The sequence below is a fragment of the Chlorocebus sabaeus genome, chromosome 10, assembly GCF_047675955.1.
Source record: "Chlorocebus sabaeus isolate Y175 chromosome 10, mChlSab1.0.hap1, whole genome shotgun sequence".
Classification (NCBI taxonomy): Eukaryota; Metazoa; Chordata; class Mammalia; order Primates; family Cercopithecidae; genus Chlorocebus; species Chlorocebus sabaeus.
Genome location: NC_132913.1, coordinates 54,451,230 through 54,471,364, shown reverse-complemented (window position 1 = coordinate 54,471,364; position 20,135 = coordinate 54,451,230). Strand labels below are relative to the sequence as shown.

At 36.9% G+C, this 20,135-nt stretch overlaps 1 protein-coding gene across 2 annotated transcripts in view; it reads right to left on the bottom strand.

Moving 5' to 3' along the window:
• XIRP2 (xin actin binding repeat containing 2) overlaps positions 1-20,135 on the bottom strand; it is a 352,870-nt gene that overhangs the window by 104,502 nt on the left and 228,233 nt on the right. For both annotated transcript variants that reach the window (XM_038001978.2, XM_073019779.1), the window contains one exon: positions 13,295-13,448. In XM_038001978.2, the coding sequence (XP_037857906.2) occupies positions 13,295-13,448 (154 nt within the window). The remainder of the gene's footprint in view (positions 1-13,294; positions 13,449-20,135) is intronic.

Here is a 20,135-nt window from a genome sequence, read left to right as displayed (position 1 = left end):
GTGTCATATATGTACCAGTTACATTCCAAGCATATTGAAAAGCATCATCCAATATAATCTTCATAACAAATAGATGGGGTTATATGAGTAAGTTCGTTTTATTGTTTGTTCATTTTAATGAAGAAATACAGATACAGGCATGTTAAATATTTTTCCCAACATATTTTGCCCAATGTCTCATGGTCAGAAAATGGACCCAAACAGTCTGGTGCCAAATTCAGTGCTTTCAATGACCAGATCGTAAGTTTAACACTTCACAATAATGGGCAAATGATTTATTCTTAAATCATTAAAAAATTACATAAAAATATTTTAAATGACTTTATCCATGATATAGGAATAAAAAAATGTATCCTTGTAGTGTAGTTGTGACAAACAAAGGATATACTGCATCTAAATGTTATTGATATGCCAACGTACTAATTATCATTCTATTCCTCTTAGCTTCAAAGTCACTCTCTGTGGCTGTATTTGTCGTAATAGAATATTTCTCCCTTGCTAACCAGCAAAATGATTAGCCTGATGGCGGAGGGCTCCAGAGAGATCCTGGAGGAGAAACAGTTCTTGGTGCCTGTGTACCGTCTCTCCTGACAGGCTTCTGCAGTGCACTGCCACCAGCAGCATGTGGTACCACTCCACGGTACCCCCCCCACCGGGTATCCCGAGGAAGAGATTCTCAGTTAGTTTTCCAGCGCAGCCCCTCGATGAACGTTTCCACCTTCTGGTGGGCCATCGTAATGCCCTCCCCACTGAGGCCTGAATCCTAGCCTTGGAGGAAGGGGCCAATGTCCAGATTCATTTCTTTTTTGGGTACTCTTTCCCCTCCTATCCCCCAGAGGCAGTGTCTGCTTCTTATATCTGCTATTTCTGTATTCCTTAGAGTTTTCTTTACCCCTTTGTAGCCAGTACTCTATTACTCCAATCTCCTATTATAGTTAGTAATTATTTTAAAAATACTTTCCCTGTTCAAATACCTGTGTGGTTCCTGTCTACAGATTGGAATCTTACTGATAAAACTATTAAGTGCAATAAAATCTAAATGGTTGTTTTCATGGTTAAATATCATGAGTATGTATTTGAAATTGTTATTTAACATCTCAATCTTAAAATTTACAAGTTTCAATAATTTCATTTGCTAGGAGTAATAAGATGTATCTCAAACAATAAGCCAGAGGCAACACCATGTTTGTAAAAATGCTGTCTATACTGTGAAAGCACAGTAGAAATGTAAGTTACATGGTAAACTCTGTGAAGATGGAGCAATTTCTATCGCAATATTCCCGGGAGTCCAGTACCTCCCACAGGAGCTTGGTTTTTTGAGGGGTTTGATAAATGTTGGTTTGATTAACTGATGCATAAACATATCTACATTACCTCTTTTGTATTTAACTGCATGTGAATTAAATTTTGAAATGTTGCATTAAAAATCTAGCATTTTCAAATTTGCAAAATGTAAATATTATGTGATAAAAATACACTGAATATCTTTCAATTGCATCCCCAAATTTTCTAGAATCTTCCCTCAAACACATTTTTAGTTGTAAATGAGAAATAATAGAAAATATGTATAAAACCATATAGTCTCAGAAATTAAAACTTTGGTATGATATTCAAATTAGCTATTTTCAGTTGGATTTTGTAAGAATACGTACTCTTTGTAATCTGAGAAGACACATGTAATTTACTTCAATTCTTCCTTTGTTATCTTTAAGTGCAAAATGTAAGTTCTGATGGCAAGCTCTGTTAATGTTACGGCACAACTAGAACGCTGTTTTAAAGCAATTTTTTTTTTTTTTTTTTTTTTTTTTGAGACGGAGTCTCGCTCTGTCGCCCAGGCTGGAGTGCAGTGGCCGGATCTCAGCTCACTGCAAGCTCCGCCTCCCGGGTTCACGCCATTCTCCCGCCTCAGCCTCCCGAGTAGCTGGGACTACAGGCATGCGCCACCATGCCCAGCTAATTTTTGTATTTTTAGTAGAGATGGGGTTTCACCATGTTGGCCAGGCTGGTCTTGAACTCCTGACCTCAAGTGATCCACCTGCCTCGGCCTCCCAAAGTGCTGGGATTACAGGCGTGAGCCACTGTGCCTGGTTCTCTATAATTAATTTCTTTGAATTTATCTTCTAGGTCATTAATTCTCTCTTCAGCAATATACAATTAGTTATATAACACATCTGCTGTGTTAAAAAAAAACTTAATATTTTTTAAATTGTCTTCGTTTCTTTCTCAAATCTGACTGGCTCTTGGTTTTTATATGTTGTTTCAATCTTTTATTTTTCATGATATACTTTTAAAAAATATTTTAATCCAACTCAATATCTTTTGAATTCATTTACAGTTTAATTCTGTGTTCGCATTTTCTGTTGACTCTTGTTCATGGTTAATTATTTTCCTGTGTGTTTGTAAATTTTGGAATTTGTGTTAATGGTCCACCATTACAGATTGTGGTCCTTCACAGTGGCAATCTGAGAGGTGTGAAGGTGATTCCACTTTATTCCTGTCATATACTCTGCAACATAAAGAATCTACAACAACCTTAAGTTAATTTCTCAGTTTGGGGCTCCCTGAATATTTCTGGCAGTATATTTTGTGTGTAATTCTGCATGCATGCAGCCTTATAGAAGACTTTTTGCTCTGCTTCCTTCTAACATCCTGAGTTGCCAGTACAAAGGTTGACTCCAATTTGACATTTGACATTCATTTCTTTTTTGGAAACATGCTCTTTTCCCATATCTGGACATTTCTGGGATTTCATATTAATAAAGGATCAATGAAAAATTTTATTCTATAATCTCACTGCATATGTTGCTACTTAATTCATTGGAACACTCTGGTCCATTTTATTTGACGGCTCCTACTATATATTTTTTCAGCTCTGAAAAGTAAAATTTTTCCCAATGACTTCTTTAATAATTCTCCTTCCTCTTTTCTTTCAATTCTGCTAATTGCACTCTTTCGTGAAATCAACAATTATTTCCCCTTCCATTTGGTGGGGAACATTTTTGAACTTCCATTTTAACTAGTGCTGTCTTTAATTAGCTTAAAAAAGATGTGAATTTACAGTAGGAGTGGGAATTGTAGATAACAAGAGTATGGAAATGAAGGGCTATAGTGGATTTAATGTTTAATACACGTAGTATATAGAATATTATTGCATATAGTGTTATTCATTATTTTCCATTAGGAATTCTAATTATTTTAAAAACTAGAGATAGAATAAATTATTCTTTGGCATGGCATAAGCAAAAAACACCAGGAATGAGCAAAGATAAGGTTATCTTTTGATGCAGTACAAGGATAGCAATTCAAATATCCACAGCAAACTGTCAAGAAAAATAGTTTCCAATTTCCAATGCAGCAGTTATTTAAACTCACCAGAATTCTTAATTCATTAAAAAGTATGGTCATCTGAACTTCCACTCATTGTCTAAGTTTTAATCTGAATTATTCTATGCAAAATCTAGGGACATTAAAATTTCTTAATAGTTTCCCACATACAATGTAACTATGAAGCAATAGGCTTCATATTCTGATGCCATATCCCAAAAGGCAATATGTCATTATTAGGGATGAAGAGTGAAGATATTTAAGCAATGAGTCAGAAGTATTGTGAAGTGATGATCTAAAAAAGATTTGGAGGTGATATATCAAGTTCTTCCCTGATGTGTATGGAAAGCAATGGTCTTACCACGTCACTAGAGAATGATTACATATCTCATAATAAATCAGAAACTATCTAGAATGTTAAGTGCTGAAATATTAAACAAAACAAACTATTAACAGAGTGAGTTTCCTCTTGCGTTTGGCAAAATCTGATTTTTTTAAAAAGATGATCTTCAAAAAATAGAACAACTGGCTGTTTGTCTTAGCCAATACAAAGTTATGTGGTATTCTTCAAGAATTCCTGAGACCCTCTGGCTAGGACTATGTGTACTCTTATGAGTCCTCATATACTATTTCATCAGTTAGGAAGTTGTAAATAAAGAATCATAACAGTGACATGCAGAATTTATTCATAGAACATTATTTTAGCCCTATCTCCATATTTACGGCTGTAGAAAAGGAGCCAAAAATAGAAACACATAGCTCTTTGAAAATGTAACTTCTCAAAGACAAAAGTTTATGTGTTATTATTATTTGTGTTTTCACATTTATTAGTAATAAGTTATTCTTATATTGCTTTATGGATATTATGTACTTTAAAGGGCATGTGAAACTACATTAAAAAGAAATAAGAAGTTATGTTTAAAAGTTAAAAATTTATAGTTAAATTTTATTTCATATAATGGAGTATTTCTAATATTAAATATCTATAATGAATAATGTAGAGAAAATAGACATTTTAAATAAAAGTATTTGGCTTAACTCTTGAAAATAAAAATACATTAAAAACTTTAAATATTTTGAAAATTGAATTTTAAAAAGTAACATTGCTAATTAGCTAATTTATGTAGTGTCTTTTTTTCCTCTATTCCCCATGTCTGAAATATCTGGAAACATATAGGGTTTCTCTAGAATATTGTGTGTGTGTGTGTGTGTGTTTTTTACCATGACGAAAAATCACCAAATATTTCACTCCTTTAATTGCCAAAAATTGTTAAAATATGTCAATGAGCATATTTTTCAGAAGGAACAAGTTTTTCCTTTTCATGCAAACCTGTCTTCCTAACCTGGCAGCTGAGTCTAATTAACCTCAGCTAGAATCGTTTCACTCATAGCTTAGAATCTAGCACCAATTCTGGCCCCAGCTCAAGGGGCTATGAAGACATTAATTGAAATGAGCTGTTAAGCATCAAACATATGGAAGTGCCCCTATTTTCTTCCAAATTGCTTACTTTCCATATCCCTTCATGGTTTTGCTGGATCTACTTGGAATTTCCACCCTTTCTCCTATCCCTCCTTCTCACACATGCCTTCTTTCTCTTCTTGGTCAACTCCCAGTCATGCTTCACAAACACTTTAAAAACTCAGCATTTCTATGAAGCATCTGTGGGTCCACGGGCATATGTAGTTGCTTCCTGTATCTTTTACTGTAGCACTGTTCATCTCTTAGTGTTGACATTTGTTTATGAACCTGCCACTGTTCTTAAACTATAAGCTACTCAGGGTCAGGGTCTGTGTCTTCACATACCTATATCCCCAGTGCCAAGCACAGGGCCAGGTCCATAGTTCCTGTTCAGTAAATATTTGCTGAATTTATAGATTTTACTACTGCTCCCATTCTGTGTTTGCCTCTGGTACCAAAAAGAATTCATTAGTAACTGAATTCTAGCTACTTATCAAAAGCTTCATAAAACTGCTTTATTTTTCCCACTTCTCTTCCTGCCTTTGTTTCTCCATTCCTCCTCTCCATCTTTTTCTCTCTCCCTTCATCCTTCCCTCCCTCCCTTCCTCTCTCCTTTCCTTCTTTCCATTTTTTCAAAACCACTGCCCCAGAACACTGAATTTTTTTAGCCATGCCCTCATCCTTAGTGACTGGGCTTTTTATTCTTAAACTCAGTCTTGCTAGGATTGTATCACCAATACCTGTCATCAAACTTCTCTGGCAGAGCACCTTCTGCACTTGTGAACTTCTAACGTCTTTATTTTGGAACACTGACAGTCACATGAGCCACGCCAACCTGAATAGATGCATGGAGTCATGAACTCAGTTTAAGAAGTGGGATTCTTGTATTTCACCTTTGTACTGACATTCTAATTTCAAACCCATTAGGTAACACGAGTTCCATGTACCTTTCTTTCTTCCTTTTTTTTTTTTTTTTTGTGACGGAGCCTTGCTCTGTCGCCAGGCTGGAGTGCAGTGGCACAATCTCGGCTCACTGCAACCTCCACCTCCGGGTTCAAACCATTCTCCTGCCTCAGCCTCCGGAGTAGCTGGGACAAGAGGTGCATGCCCAGCTTATTTTTGTAGTTTTAGTAGAGACGCGGTTTCACCATGTTGGCCAGGCTGGTCTCAAACTCCTGACCTCATGATCCGCCTACCTTGGCCTCCCAAAGTTTTGGGATTACAGTCATGAGCCATCACGCCCGCCCTGTACCTTTCTTAGAATAACAAATTCCTGGTTTGGCTCTCATGTGTGGGTTCCAATCCTTCAGTCAGCCCTGTGGTTCTACCTGAACTTTTTGCTCTCTGCTCTTCTTTCTTGGCCTATTCCCTGTAGAACAGAATAGAACAATACTAGAAATCCACAAGGTGCAGACTGATAAACCAGGGTAGCAGTGGTTCCACACACTTCCCATTGGTGAGAGTGGCAAGGTATGAGGATTTTACTGCTGTATGTTTCCTCTATCTTCAAGTGACTGCAAAAACCCAGCAGTATAGTTGCTCCAATTAGAGGGCCTGGGATCAGAGAACATTCTGCCTCAAATCTTAGGCGATACATTTGCCTTTAACAAAATATAACTATGTATATTTTCTTTTTTATATTTTATTTTTGAGACAGGATCTCACTCTGTCACTCAGGCTAGAGTGCAGTGGCATGATCTTAGTTAACTGTAACCTTGAACTCCAGGGCTCCAGGGATCCTCCTGCCTTAGCCTCCCTGGTAGCTGGGTCTATAGATGTGTGCCGCAAGCCCAGCTAATTTTTTATTTTTTTGTAGAGATGGAGAGTTGCTATGTTGCCCAAGCTGGTCTTGAACACTTGACCTCAAGCAATCCTCCTTCCTCGGCCTCCCAAAGCACTGAGAATATTTACTTATTTAAGTCTTTGTTTAAATGTCACCTTCCCATGTGGCTGATTCTCACCATCCTAATTAAAATTACAAATTTCCACCATGCACCATTCCCTCTATCCTGGCCTATGTTTTCTATAGCACTTGCTGTCTTCTGATATATCATTTACTTCTTCATTATTTTATCATCCAATGTATGTATCCCCTGTTACAAAATTTGTTTCATGGGCAGAATTTTTTCTTTTTGTCTTTTATTCATTGATGCCTCCAAGCACTTAGAAAAGTACCTGGCACAAATAGGCACTCAATACATATTTGCTTGATGAATGAACAGATGAATGGGCAAATGAAAACAGCACCTCAAAAATATTTGGAAGAAATATGTACACATTTCTGACATTCTACAATCAGAATATTAAAAATGATATATTTAGGTTTTTCCAATTTCAGGGTAGTAAAGTGAATGAATGATTTTTTAAAGGTATACTTAAATTTGTTGCTATCTTTCTTTGATGGTCTCATGTTTTAAAATTAAATATGACCATGTGCAAGCTCAAAATGAGTTCCTGGGATTTTGGAAATTTTCCAGCATTCCAAGGTGCTGATTTATAGTTACCACGTGAACGACCTCATGAACAGACCTTTCATTACATATTCCTCAGAATAGCAAACTCCCAGCTGCCCCTTCCTACTGGGCCATGACTTAACTCTGGAATGTGTTTTGACTCACTGACTATAATAGTGACTAAAAGGAACATGTGGGAGTCATCAAAAATCTGCAGGTGGACCCGACTTTAAGAAAGAGAAACACTTAATTGGGTAAGCAGATTAATTAGAGATGATTACTGATATAAAAAATAGATTATTTTACAAAGGCCATCACCACAGAATTGTTTTAGATGGTGATCCAATAACGATATTTTTCCTAATGAAATGTCTCTGATATGAACTAAAATAACATTATTTGGGGCATGAAATAAGGTAGAGTAGGTAGGGAAGCAAGTCTGCAAGCAGAAGCGAGTGCTGGTAGTCCTGGGTCCACCATTGTGTGTCCGGAGACCAGGTGTCGATGGTGTTAGCTGGAACTACTCTGTGATTAAATGTCTGATTTACTTATAAGTTTCCAAAGAAGTCCTCCCTGTTTTATTAAAGAAATGGTGCTGTTAATTTTAAAGTAGCCTGTTGCTCCATTTCATTTAACTTTGTTAATCTTAGGTATTTAGATAAAGGTTTGCTTCTAACCTGAAGGGATTCATATTTCCAAGACAATGAAGCTCTAGAAAAGATGTTATGGGGGGGAAAAAAAAAAGCAAAGCCTCACAGTAGTCTCACAGTAGTATTTCTCTTTCTATGATAAAACTATTGCTTTATCAGCACATTGAAAAGGGAACACAGTTGAAATTATATTTTTCTTAATTTTATCACTAGAAAATACTAAAGAGAGGAGATCATCCCCAGCTCTCGAAGGCAACTTTTTAATATGTGAATTATTGCTATTGACCTTTTATCTGTTTTGCCAACATGAATTCTCTTTCTGTTTATCCACATACATTTTAATAAAGGTAAATTAGCAGGTAGAGGATCACTTAAAATGAATAGTTAGCATCTGGATCAACTCTTATGAAAGGTTGGACAGTTAGCTCATGGGACAAATGTCAGCTTCCAATATCATGACAATTTACATGTACATTACTTAAAATTCAATGAAATTAGCAATTATGTTGGTCAGCTGCACTAGCTACTTTTTAATCGCGTAATAGCCACATATGGCTAGTCATTACCATATTGGATCGCACAGATATAGGACACTTCTATTATCATTATCACAGAAGTTTCTTTTGGACATCATTACTCCAAAATGTCTGATTTTAAACAAAAAAATAAGATATCTAAATGACAGTCACACAAATACATATATTATACATACTTCAGTATTTTAGAAACATTAATGACTGGAAGGATCCCCTCATGTAAAGAGCAGTAGAAAACTGAAAGAACAGATGTTCAGTTTGTTTTGTGAAACCTGCCAGAGGAGATGAATGGCCATTATAAGAATAAAGAACGAATTTAGTTTTAATCGAGCAGAATAAAAAGAGAAAGACAGTAGGTAATTTCCAAGATTTATTGCAAAAGCCTTGAAAAAGTGACTTTGAATATATATTTTATCTTTTGGCATTTTACATGTTGATGACTTAGAAGATTAAAATTAAAATTATGAGTTAGAGAATAAAAGTGAAGAGCAGACAATTGTCATATTAAAAAATCCCAAGTCATATAAATTTGATGCACATGACCCATTCAATTCTACTATTTGAAGTATTCCTTGATCCAGAGTTTTTCAGCAGAAAGAGTAGATTTTTCAGTTCTGCATACATGTACATCAAACGCCAGTACCTAAGACTTCCAGTATTCACTTTCCAACTTACTGGTCTTAAAATATCTAAAAGAAATTCAACAAATCATATATATATATATTTTTTTGGAGATGGAGTCTTGCTCTGTTGCCCAGGCTGGAGTGCAGTGGTGCCATCTCGGCTCACTGCAGCCTCCAACTGCCAGGTTCAAGCAATTCTCCTGCCTCAGTCTCCCGAGTAGCTGGGATTACAGGCACTCACTATCATGCCCAGCTAATTTTTGTAATTTTAGTAGAGATGGGGTTTCACCATGTTGGTCAGGGCTGGTCTCAAACTCCTGACCCTAGGTGATTTACCCACCTTGGCCTCCCAAAACGCTGGGATTACAGGCGTGAGTGACTACACCCGACCCAACAAATCAGATTTTTATATTAGTATAATACAATTAAATCATTTACACTGATTGATTTCTTTCATATCCCATCTATTATCAAATTACCCAAATTTGTCAAATTATGGATTTGCTATGCTCGACATTTAATGTCATATGATCTAAGTCTTCCTAGAATCATTTTAACAACTGTTAGAGTGTATTTCCAAGAAAATGTGAATGGAATGCACCAACTTGCACACGGGAGCACTATGGTTTATTTGACACCAATACACAAGCGAGGAAATGGAGTAAATAAAATAAAACTGGTGAGAGTAATTGTCCACAAACTGGGAACCTGGGAGTGGCTCATGAGGCATAAAAAGAAAGGCTGGGGAAAATCATAGCACCTTTCTGCGCTGTTCTGGTCCTACAGTTGAGGATATTGGAGGAAATAATCTGACAGGCATTGCTAGTTCCGTCCTGGAATGGAGTTATCAATTCACACTGTTTACTAAATTTTAAATATGCAGGATATTAGGTAGTTGCACTTAAATTATCTATTATAAGTGTAATTTAAAAAATCTACTGTTTTTCATATTACTGCAAATAAATACTGCCTCAATATGAAACTCTTATGGCTAGTTAAGATGTTTAACTATGGTACATCTAGTTCTAGATCCTTGAGGAATCGCCATACTGTTTTCCATAATGGTTGAACTAGTTTACGATCCCACCAACAGTGTAAAAGTGTTCCTATCTCTCCACATCCTCTCCAGCACCTGTTGTTTCCTGACTTTTTAATGATTGCCATTCTAACTGGTGTGAGATGGTATCTCATTGTGGTTTTGATTTGCATTTCTCTGATGGCCAGTGATGATGAGCATTTTTTCATGTGTCTGTTGGCTGTATGAATGTCTTCTTTTGAGAAATGTCTGTTCATATCCTTTGCCCACTTTTTGATGGGGTTGTTTGTTTTTTTCTTGTAAATTTGTTTGAGTTCTTTGTAGGTTCTGGATATTAGCCCTTTGTCAGATGAGTAGATTGTAAAAATTTTCTCCCATTCTGTATGTTGCCTGTTCACTCTGATGGTAGTTTCTTTTGCTGTGCAGAAGCTCTTTAGTTTAATGAGATCCCATTTGTCAATTTTGGCTTTTGCTGCCGTTGCTTTTGGTGTTTTAGACATGAAGTCTTTGCCCATGCCTATGTCCTGAATGGTACTACCTAGGTTTTCTCCTAGGGTTTTTATGGTATTAGGTCTAACATATGACCCAGCCGTCCCATTACTGGGTATATACCCAAAGGATTATAAATCATGCTGCTATAAAGACACATGCACACGTATGTTTATTGCGGCACTATTCACAATAGCAAAGACTTGGAATCAACCCATATGTCCATCAGTGGCAGACTGGATTAAGAAAATGTGGCACATATACACCATGGAATACTATGCAGCCATAAAAAAGGATGAGTTTGTGTCCTTTGTAGGGACATGGATGCAGCTGGAAACCATCATTCTTAGCAAACTATCACAAGAACAGAAAACTAAACACCACATGTTCTCACTCATAGGTGGGAACTGAACAATGAGATCACTTGGACTTGGGAAGGGGAACATCACACACCGGGGCCTATCATGGGGAGGGGGGAGGGGGGAGGGATTGCACTGGGAGTTATACCTGATGTAAATGACGAGTTGATGGGTGCTGACGAGTTGATGGGTGCAGCACACCAACATGGCACAAGTATACATATGTAACAAACCTGCACGTTATGCACATGCACCCTAGAACTTAAAGTATTAAAAAAAAAAAAAGATGTTTAACTAATATATAAGGCTGTCGCAGTCACTCATATAATTGTATGAACTCTGAAATCTTTCAGTTATCACACTTGATTTAGAAATAAGTGTTTATCTTTTTGGAATAAAATAAATCTTTATAGCAAAACAGCAATATCAAAATGCTCTTGGTTTGTAGGTTTCGTCCAGTTTAATTTGCATGCTGTCCAAGTTAACTAAATTAAGTATTAAAATAGTTTATTATTGTTCCAACAGAGATAGAAATTTGGGGACCTGTGAAAGAATGAAAAGGATCCCATAATGAAAGAATTTTGTTTCTTTTAAATCTATTGATACACAGGAATTAGAGTTCTTGTGCAATATACGATAAAATGAAATTAAAATTGCTGCTATGTTCATCCATCTTGCAGATGCAATTTTCCCACCTTGTGTTTGCAAGTTTACTTCTTGTTATTGTCAGTGTAACTGGAAATGTGTATTTGAGGTTACTTTTAAATTTAAGTCATATCTTGACAGTAAATAGTGGTTACACTCCAGAATACTTTTTCTAAGCTTTTAAAATAAAGAGGCCTTTGAAAACCTTTGCATGGAAATCAAAGAAAACACAGACGAGGAGAAGTAAGATGTGATGAGTGGAGTTAATTATCTCGTGTAAGTTCGATCAGTTTGCCAAACTCATTTTTGCCTCCCTCTGCTAAGCTCTCCACAGGAAAGAATCATCAGAATATAAATCATTCCTTGAAGCTTCTCTTTTCTTGGCCTCTGCTAATCTAATTCTTTTGCATTCAGCCAAGTGCCCATAAAGTTTAATCACAGGCCAGAAATATGTGGAGTAAATTCCTCAAGACTGATACTAATCATATTAGGATATTAATTGGGCATACCAAAATGAATTGAAAGTGAAAAAGAGATTGAAATCTCAATTTACATGTATTTAGAAATCCATGCCCAGGCCATCATTAGCAAACTCCCCTTCACTGTTCCTACACCTGCCTCCCACTCCAAATTACATCCTTATACCAAACGGAATCGGAATGGGCTGAACCACATGTAAATTCCCCTGAAAATCAGTCTGTTCTGTCACAGTGTAGAGCTTCTCAAACTTTAATGTGCACATGAATCATTTGAGGATCCTGTTACAAGCAGATTCTGATTTAGTAGAACTGATGTGAGGCTGAAGGTTCAGCATTTCTAATAAGCCTCCAGGTGATGCTGATTCGCAAACAGCTTTTTTAAAGTTTTAAAGCAGAGTACTATTTGCTTTTCCAAATTGTGAACTCTAATATTCCAAAGACTTTCCACATTGCTCACGTGGACTGATGACTTAACAGTTTGCTACAAATATTCCAAATGATATCTTAAAATCTGTACTAATTATGATCTCTAACAAACACCACAAATACTACAATAGACATTAGTTGGTTAAAGAGGAAAAATCCAGAATGTGTCTAATCAGAAATGATAAATAAGATCTGTATTTTCCAATAATTTATATTTTTCATGTCTGTCATTGTTGAAAATGATATTAGTAGTGTGATTTCTAACATATGAGCTATTAACTTTTTAATGATATTTGTAAAGCATTAATCAAATTGATAAGGTTCTGTCTAAAATGTAACACTCTTATGTCGCTTCGTATTCCAAATTCATTATGCAAGTTTAGTTTAATTGTCTGAAAAGGAGATGCTTAAGGCATCTTATTATTTTTTTATTTTGCTACTGATAGTTACTCCTAGCTTATTCTTTTGGTACCCACAGACAGAAAGACAAGTATGTTTTTCTTTTATTTTCACAAAAGGAAAAGTCAGATTATGGTCAGGTACATTGTTTCAAACTTCTAATACTGAAAATGCTTGTACTGCTTTATAATCAATTAAAATATATTCTATTTAGTTTTTAAAAACTAATTAAAATATAATAAAGATAGAAGTATTTATAAATACCTCTATTTTTCCTAAATTGTATTTCCTAAACTATATGCAGTCATTATTTTCCTTACTAATTTTTAAACAAACCCCTCATGTATTTTATTTACTAACCATTCATGTTGTACGAGGTATGATCTCAAGAAAGTGTATCAAAATGCTATGCTAACCTTCAAAGATGCGGCTGTGACCACCTTCAGGTGACATCTTGTCACAAGATGTTTCCTCGCCTTTCTTGTCTGAGTCTTTCACAGAATCCTCCAGCTGGCTCCCAGGGTGACTCTTAAAAGCTGGCGAGCACCAACTTCGCTCAATTTCCACTTCCTGTTAGAAGACATTAAATGGTTGTATGTTAAAAGCTATCAGTAAGAAACAGATGTGTTTTTTAGGGGGGTTAGAAGGCAGGAGTGAGAGAGGGAGGGAGTTTCCATCATGAGTGATGTTTTCCAATATGCTTCGGGTAAAATTTTGATAACTTCGCCAAGAACTGCAAACATATATCTGAACGCTTAGTTTACTTTTCTGCCACTGGTTCCACTTCTGAATTAGCCTTCCTTTCATGTGTGTGTGGTTTTTTTCTCTCATAAAAGAGAGAGAGTGGAAATAAGGGTCACAATACAACATAATATATGTTAATGGATGCAACTTTCTAGGCCTGAGAAATGTTGATGAGGGACTTTCAAAAAATAGCAATGTATCGACATTATATGCTGAAGACAGAAGGAAATGAGTTTTTTTAATGTCATGCTCACCCTATAATAATAACCTTAGCAATTATAGAGTTCCCCAATTACAAATCCATTCAGCCAGCATACAGTGAGTACAGTTTTTCAATTCATAAAGATTATGAAATTACTTCTTGATATAGTAATTTAAAGGTGAAGAGATAAAAGATTCCCAAAGAAAGGAAGTATAAAGGATATTTCCAACATAGAAAGTCTAGCATTCCTTATTGTATAGGCCGAGTAATGTAATCAAATAAAACAAACCAAGCCAAGTAGACTAAATATTTTGAATAAAAAGTTGCAAAAAGTAAATGACCCAAGACAGTTCAAGAAGCAAAAGTCTAATTTTTACTATGTCAACTAATATGTTGAAAATGTTTTCAACAGCTATACCTAAGTTAAAGATTTTCATACAGGAGGTCACACAGTAGTCTCCCTGTAACTGCAGTTTTGGTTTCTGCAGTTTCATTTATCTGCGATCTACAATATGAAATGAAAAATTCCAGAAATAAACCATTTATAAATTTTAAATTGCATGCTCTTCTGAGGATCACTCCATCTGCCCAGGACATGAATCATCAGTTTGTTTGTCCATACTACCAACCATGATTCACTTAGAAGCCGTCTTGGTTATCAGATGGACTATCATAGTATTGCAGTGCTTGTGGTCAAATCACTCTTATTTAACCTTTATTACGGCATAGTGTTTTAGTTAGTCTATTTTATTATTAGTTATTGTTGTGAATCTCTTACTGTGCTAAATTTAAAAGTTAAACTTTATTATAGGTATATATGTGTAGGATAAGACACAGTATACATAGGGTTCGGTACTATCTGTGGTTTTAGGCGTCCACCAGGGGCCTTGTAACATGACCCCCGTGGATAAGGGGAGACTACCGTATTTTTCTAAACAGCGATTCAGATGATGATGTCAGTATTTGTTTTTCACTTTTGTTACCTCTTAAGTACACAGACATGAGTGAGTCAAGTTTGAGAGACAGCTAAAAGCTTCGAAACATTTCTTAGAGTAGACACATTTTCTATGTCTTTGCTATGGTTAGAAAAGTTTTTCTATTTATATATAATATATACACACATGCAAATATATATATACATATATGACATGTACATAAGAAGTATATATGAAGATATATATTCACACAAATATATAATATACACATACACATGAATATACATGAGTATGAATATATTCACTATGTATATGTGTGTACATACATTTATTACAAATGTTTGTATATACACATATACACACACATATATAAAATCACTAGAAATATTGGTAACTGGTAATCATATCATCTTTAGATATTCCCAAAAAATATTTGATGTATGCTGTCTTCATTAGAGTGAACTTTAACTGAAACTAAAAATAATTGCAGGAGAAAAATAGAGAAAAAGAACTTGTCATGTTTTTCAGGGCATTGCCTTTAACATATGTGTTTCCAACTATTACAAAAAATCCATATGTTCATAATTTGCAGTGAGGTATAATGCTGTTTAGACACAGTGTCAGTCATGCCACGACATGTGGCACGAGTATAACATCCTTCTCTGAGTTCATTCTGGTGTCCTCTCCACTGTCCTGGAAGGTGACTGCTATGACATGAACACATTATGTTTGCTTGTTTTGTTTCAGCAATTTTATCCAACTGCTAGCATTGCAAAAACAAGATGAGATAAATAGAAGGTGCAGATGCCTACAACGTTGTGATTTTTGTTAGGAAAATTTATGTTTTGGTAAAAGGTGGAACACTGAACATGGTCCATGGACTGAGACTGATGATATTAAGGAATAATTTCTGTTTCATATACCTACATGGAAATGTGATTTGATTAAATTTTAGCTGGTGATGACATTAACTTATACTATATTGGTATTCTCATTCTGGAATTCACAAGTATCAAGAGTGCATCTTGTATGGAGGCAGTAAGGAACAATCCACATGTGGTGGACCTATTTTCAAGCCCTAGTCATCACATCAAAGTCATTCTGAGGCAAGTTCTTCAGGGCCTGGCAAGGGGTAAGGAGGCAGCTGTGTAGAGATATAAAAGAGCTTCTTGGATGAGGTTGAATTGAGCTCTCTCCAATCAAAGCAGTGATCCGCTTTAATCTCTCGTAATCTGTTTTATATACTGTGCTTCCACAAAAGATTTACTTTGAGTAAAAATCTATAGGCTTAAACAAATGTGTAAAACACCAGTTTAGAAGGAACAAATGCAGCATTTCACAATGAGAAAGTTGGATTCAAGCCCTCCCTTGGCTACTAATTAGCTTTGTGGCCTTGATTAAGTCACTTGCCATTTCTAGGACTAAGTTTTCTCAAATGTTCTTGGAAGAGATTTGGTTATTGGATGCCTAATGTTCAACAACCAACTACTGGTGGTATAATTTTATTTAAAATAAAATAAAGAAATATTTTTCACCTTTTGTGGCTTCCAGTCTAGTGAAGGAGGCAAATAGTAACGAAGCCCAGGAGTCAGTATTAAACATGCAACTCTAATGCTCAGTGTCTCAATGGGGGAATTAACTCAGCGAGAAAGAGAGAGCCGTGCACAGGGCTCTCCTGGGGAAATGACTTTCAGCTGATATTTGAAGACTGAATGGGGCTTAACTACGTGAAGAGCTTTCCAGGTGAAGACGCTATGTGCAAATGTCCTGGACTGGGAGGGAGGACAGAGCATAGAGTAGGTGGGAGCAGGGATGCTGAAAGAAAACACATGGTGCTGGATGGCCTGCAGAGGCAGGCCAGGACCAGATCACAAGGCCTGCAGCACTGTATTTACTTTTTTGGTCTTAGCTCAATGGGAAGTTACTGAATGTTTTTAAGTGTGTGTGTGTATGTGTGTGTGTGTATACACGTGCACACATGACATAATCAGATCTGCCATGTGAAAAGTGCAGTCTATCTCCAGAACATGATTTCTCAATCTTGTCAGTGTTATCTGAACCAGATAATTCTTTGTTGTTAGGGCCTTATTCTGTGCATGGTAGGCTGTTTGACAGCCTTCCTGGTCTCTACCCACTAGATGCCAGGAGCATTTCTCCCTAGCTCTGGAGTCATAACTATTAAAAGTGGGTTCACACATTGCAAAATCTCCTGTGGGGAGCAAAGTCACTGCTGGTGAAGAGCCACTACTCCAGACTGGGTTAGAGTAGAAGGTTATAATACATGTGGAAAGAGCAGTTACTATAGCAGTGCTGCAGGCAAGTGATGATGATCTTAAAGAAAGAATGGTGATGGAGATGGCCAGAAGTGAACCAAGTTGAAAGCTACTTAGGAGGTAAAACTTTCAAAGCTTGGTAATGAATTGAATCAGAAGTTTGAGAAAGATAGAGAGAGGAGGTGAGAGAGAGAATGAGAGAGAGAGAGAGAGAATGGGAGAGAATTTAATTTTTCTCTATGGCATGCACAACAAAATGGATTGTGATGCTATTAAATAATGTCAAAATATCAGATAAAGGCTGGTTTGAGGGAGATGATAGATCATGAGTTGGGTAGCAAGAGGTCCAAAAGGCAGTTGGATGTGTAGCCCTGGAGCTTAGAGGAGAGGTCCAAACTGAACAACTAATTTAAGTCATCTGCTTTCCGTGGTAATTGAAACAACAGGCTTGAATGAACTTGCTTAGGGGCAGAGTATATAAAGTGTGATGGAGAGTGAGTCTAGAACCAAGCCTTGAAAAATGCCAAAATTAAATGTATGGCAGAGGAGAAAAATCAGAAGGAAAGAATATCTTTAACAATATTGAACTTGCATTGAAAGTATTAATTTGAAGAGGACTAAAATATATCTTGAGTTGAGCAACATGGATGTCAACAGTTGAGCAAAATTGCTTCATTGGAAGTACAAAGGTTCAAAGGCAATTTGAAGTGGGTGAGAGAGTGGCTGGGAGATGGTGAATGGAACTCACTTATTGAAAATTTCAATGTTAATGTGGATGGGAGGAATAGAGCAGTAACTTGAGAGAGATGTGTTTTGTTTGTTTTAAAGGAAGAGTTTTGCATACTTTGAAAAGCTGACTCAAACGATTTAATGAGATGTTGACCACATAGAAGAGAGCAGGAACAATCAGTGAAGGAAAATTCCTGAGAAGGGCAAGAGGATGGAACCCAAAGCAGGGATAGAAATATAGCCCGAAGGCAGCATAACAGAAAACATTCCTGTTCTCAGAGGGGAAGGACGGCCAAATTGATGCAGATATAGGTGATTTGCATGCTTGGTTGCTTGAAGGTAAGAACTCAGGCAGAAAGTTATCTATTTTCTCTGTTACAATGCAAAGTCTAATGAACATAGGAGTATTTGAAGAGAATGAAGAAAGTTTAACTTAATTGCTGGGGAGAACGGGGGAAGAGAGATGACTAGACAAAGACGACTGTGGCAGTGCAGCGCTGGGGGCTCATTTGAGATTGGGAATATTAACTCTGCAGGGCTACCAATTGGGCCTGTTAAGTTACTTAGTTACTAAGTCAGAAAATTCTCCATAGTTCTAGTTTGGGCAATGAGAAAGTATATAGCTGACTTCAGCCAGGGAGCGGTTTCCTGAGGAAAAGTATAAATAAAATGTGTATCGCAGAGTGGGGTTACGGCAGGCAGAGACCAAGTACAGGAAATTTATGTTGCCACCAAGAGATCTAACAGAGCGATTGAAATGATACACTGTGCAATGTAAGTTGGATTAAAAGGAAACAAAGGGTACATTGGAAGACAGACAAAGGGTCCCCAGACTGGAGATCTTGGTGAAACTAAAGAACTCTTTTAGTGTGAATATTTGGCAAAGCAAATTGGAGAGAGTCGTGACTGGGGCAACTGAGATGTTTGCTTTAGTTTGGAGAGAGTAGGGTAACTTGTTAGGATCCAGCTGTGACCAAAAAATGAAAGCTAGAGTAGAGGGAAAGTTATTACATAGGAGGAAACCTAGGAACTCAGGGGCCATGATGGTGTCCCAGGAAAATAGAAGGACTTGAAAGGCAGAGAAAAGTAAGTTGTGTAGCAATGTCCTTGTAAATGAGGGAAACCATTGAATGTAATAAATAACAGTCATGATGGTTGGTGGTTGGTGGGGAAGGTGCACCTGACTGAATGAGTCTCAGATGTGCAGGGTTTTTTGTTTTTTTGTTTTTTGTTTGTTTGTTTTTGATACGGAGTCTCGCTCTGTCGCCCAGGCTGGGGTGCAGTGGCCGGATCTCAGCTCACTGCAAGCTCTGCCTCCGGGGTTCACGCCATTCTCCTGTCTCAGCCTCCCGAGTAGCTGGGACTACAGACGTCCGCCACCTCGCCCAGCTACTTTTTTGTATTTTTTAGTAGAGACGGGGTTTCACCGTGTTAGCCAGGATGGTCTTGATCTCCTGACCTCGTGATCCGCCCGTCTCGGCCTCCCAAAGTGCTGGGATTACAGGCTTGAGCCACCGCGCCCGGCCAGGGTTTTTTTTTTTAAAAAAAAAAAGCAGGAGAGGAGTGATTAGGAAGAATGGTCTCCAGGTACATGGAGACAATTCAGGGACACTGATGATTTCGGGGGAGAACCATGTTTCTGTTAAAGCGAGAAGGTGACAGAAGTATTTGGAGAAGAGGTTGAGGGTACAGAAGTCATTGCTGATTATGGAGAGACAGTTCCAGAGGCACTAGTGGAGGCTCTGGCTTAAATAATATGTAAATAAGCAAAAGCTCTCGATAAGGTCTATTATCTTTACTAGTTTTATGACTCTTCAAAACGAGGAAAGCAATTGAAAATAGGGGAAACAAACTTGAAAGAGATTAAGGTAATATTTCTTTTCTTTTCTTCTTTTTTTTTTTTTTTTTTGAGACCGAGTTTCACTCTTGTTGCTCAGGCTGGAGTGCAATGGTGCATGGTGTGATCTCAGCTCCCCACAAGCTCCGCCTCCCGGGTTCAAGTGATTCTCCTGCCTCAGCTTCCTGAGTAGCTGGGATTACAGGCATGCACCACCATGCCTGGCTAATTTTGTATTTTCAGTAAAGACAGGATTTCTCCATGTTGCTCAGGCTGTTCTTGAACTCCCAACCTCAGGTAATCCACTTGCCTCAGCCTCCCAAAGTGCTGAGATTACAAGATAATTTTTCTTGCTTATTTATATACATGTATTGCTTTAACATATGTATAATTATGATCTTAGAAGATAAAATATTTTTTAAGATATGAGAATGAAAAATGTCAAGTCTTTAATACAACGCAATGTCTATTTCACAAGAGACATAGAGCTGTAGAGTCCCCTAAAATAATCAGAACCTCTTACCAGGCATTTGAAAA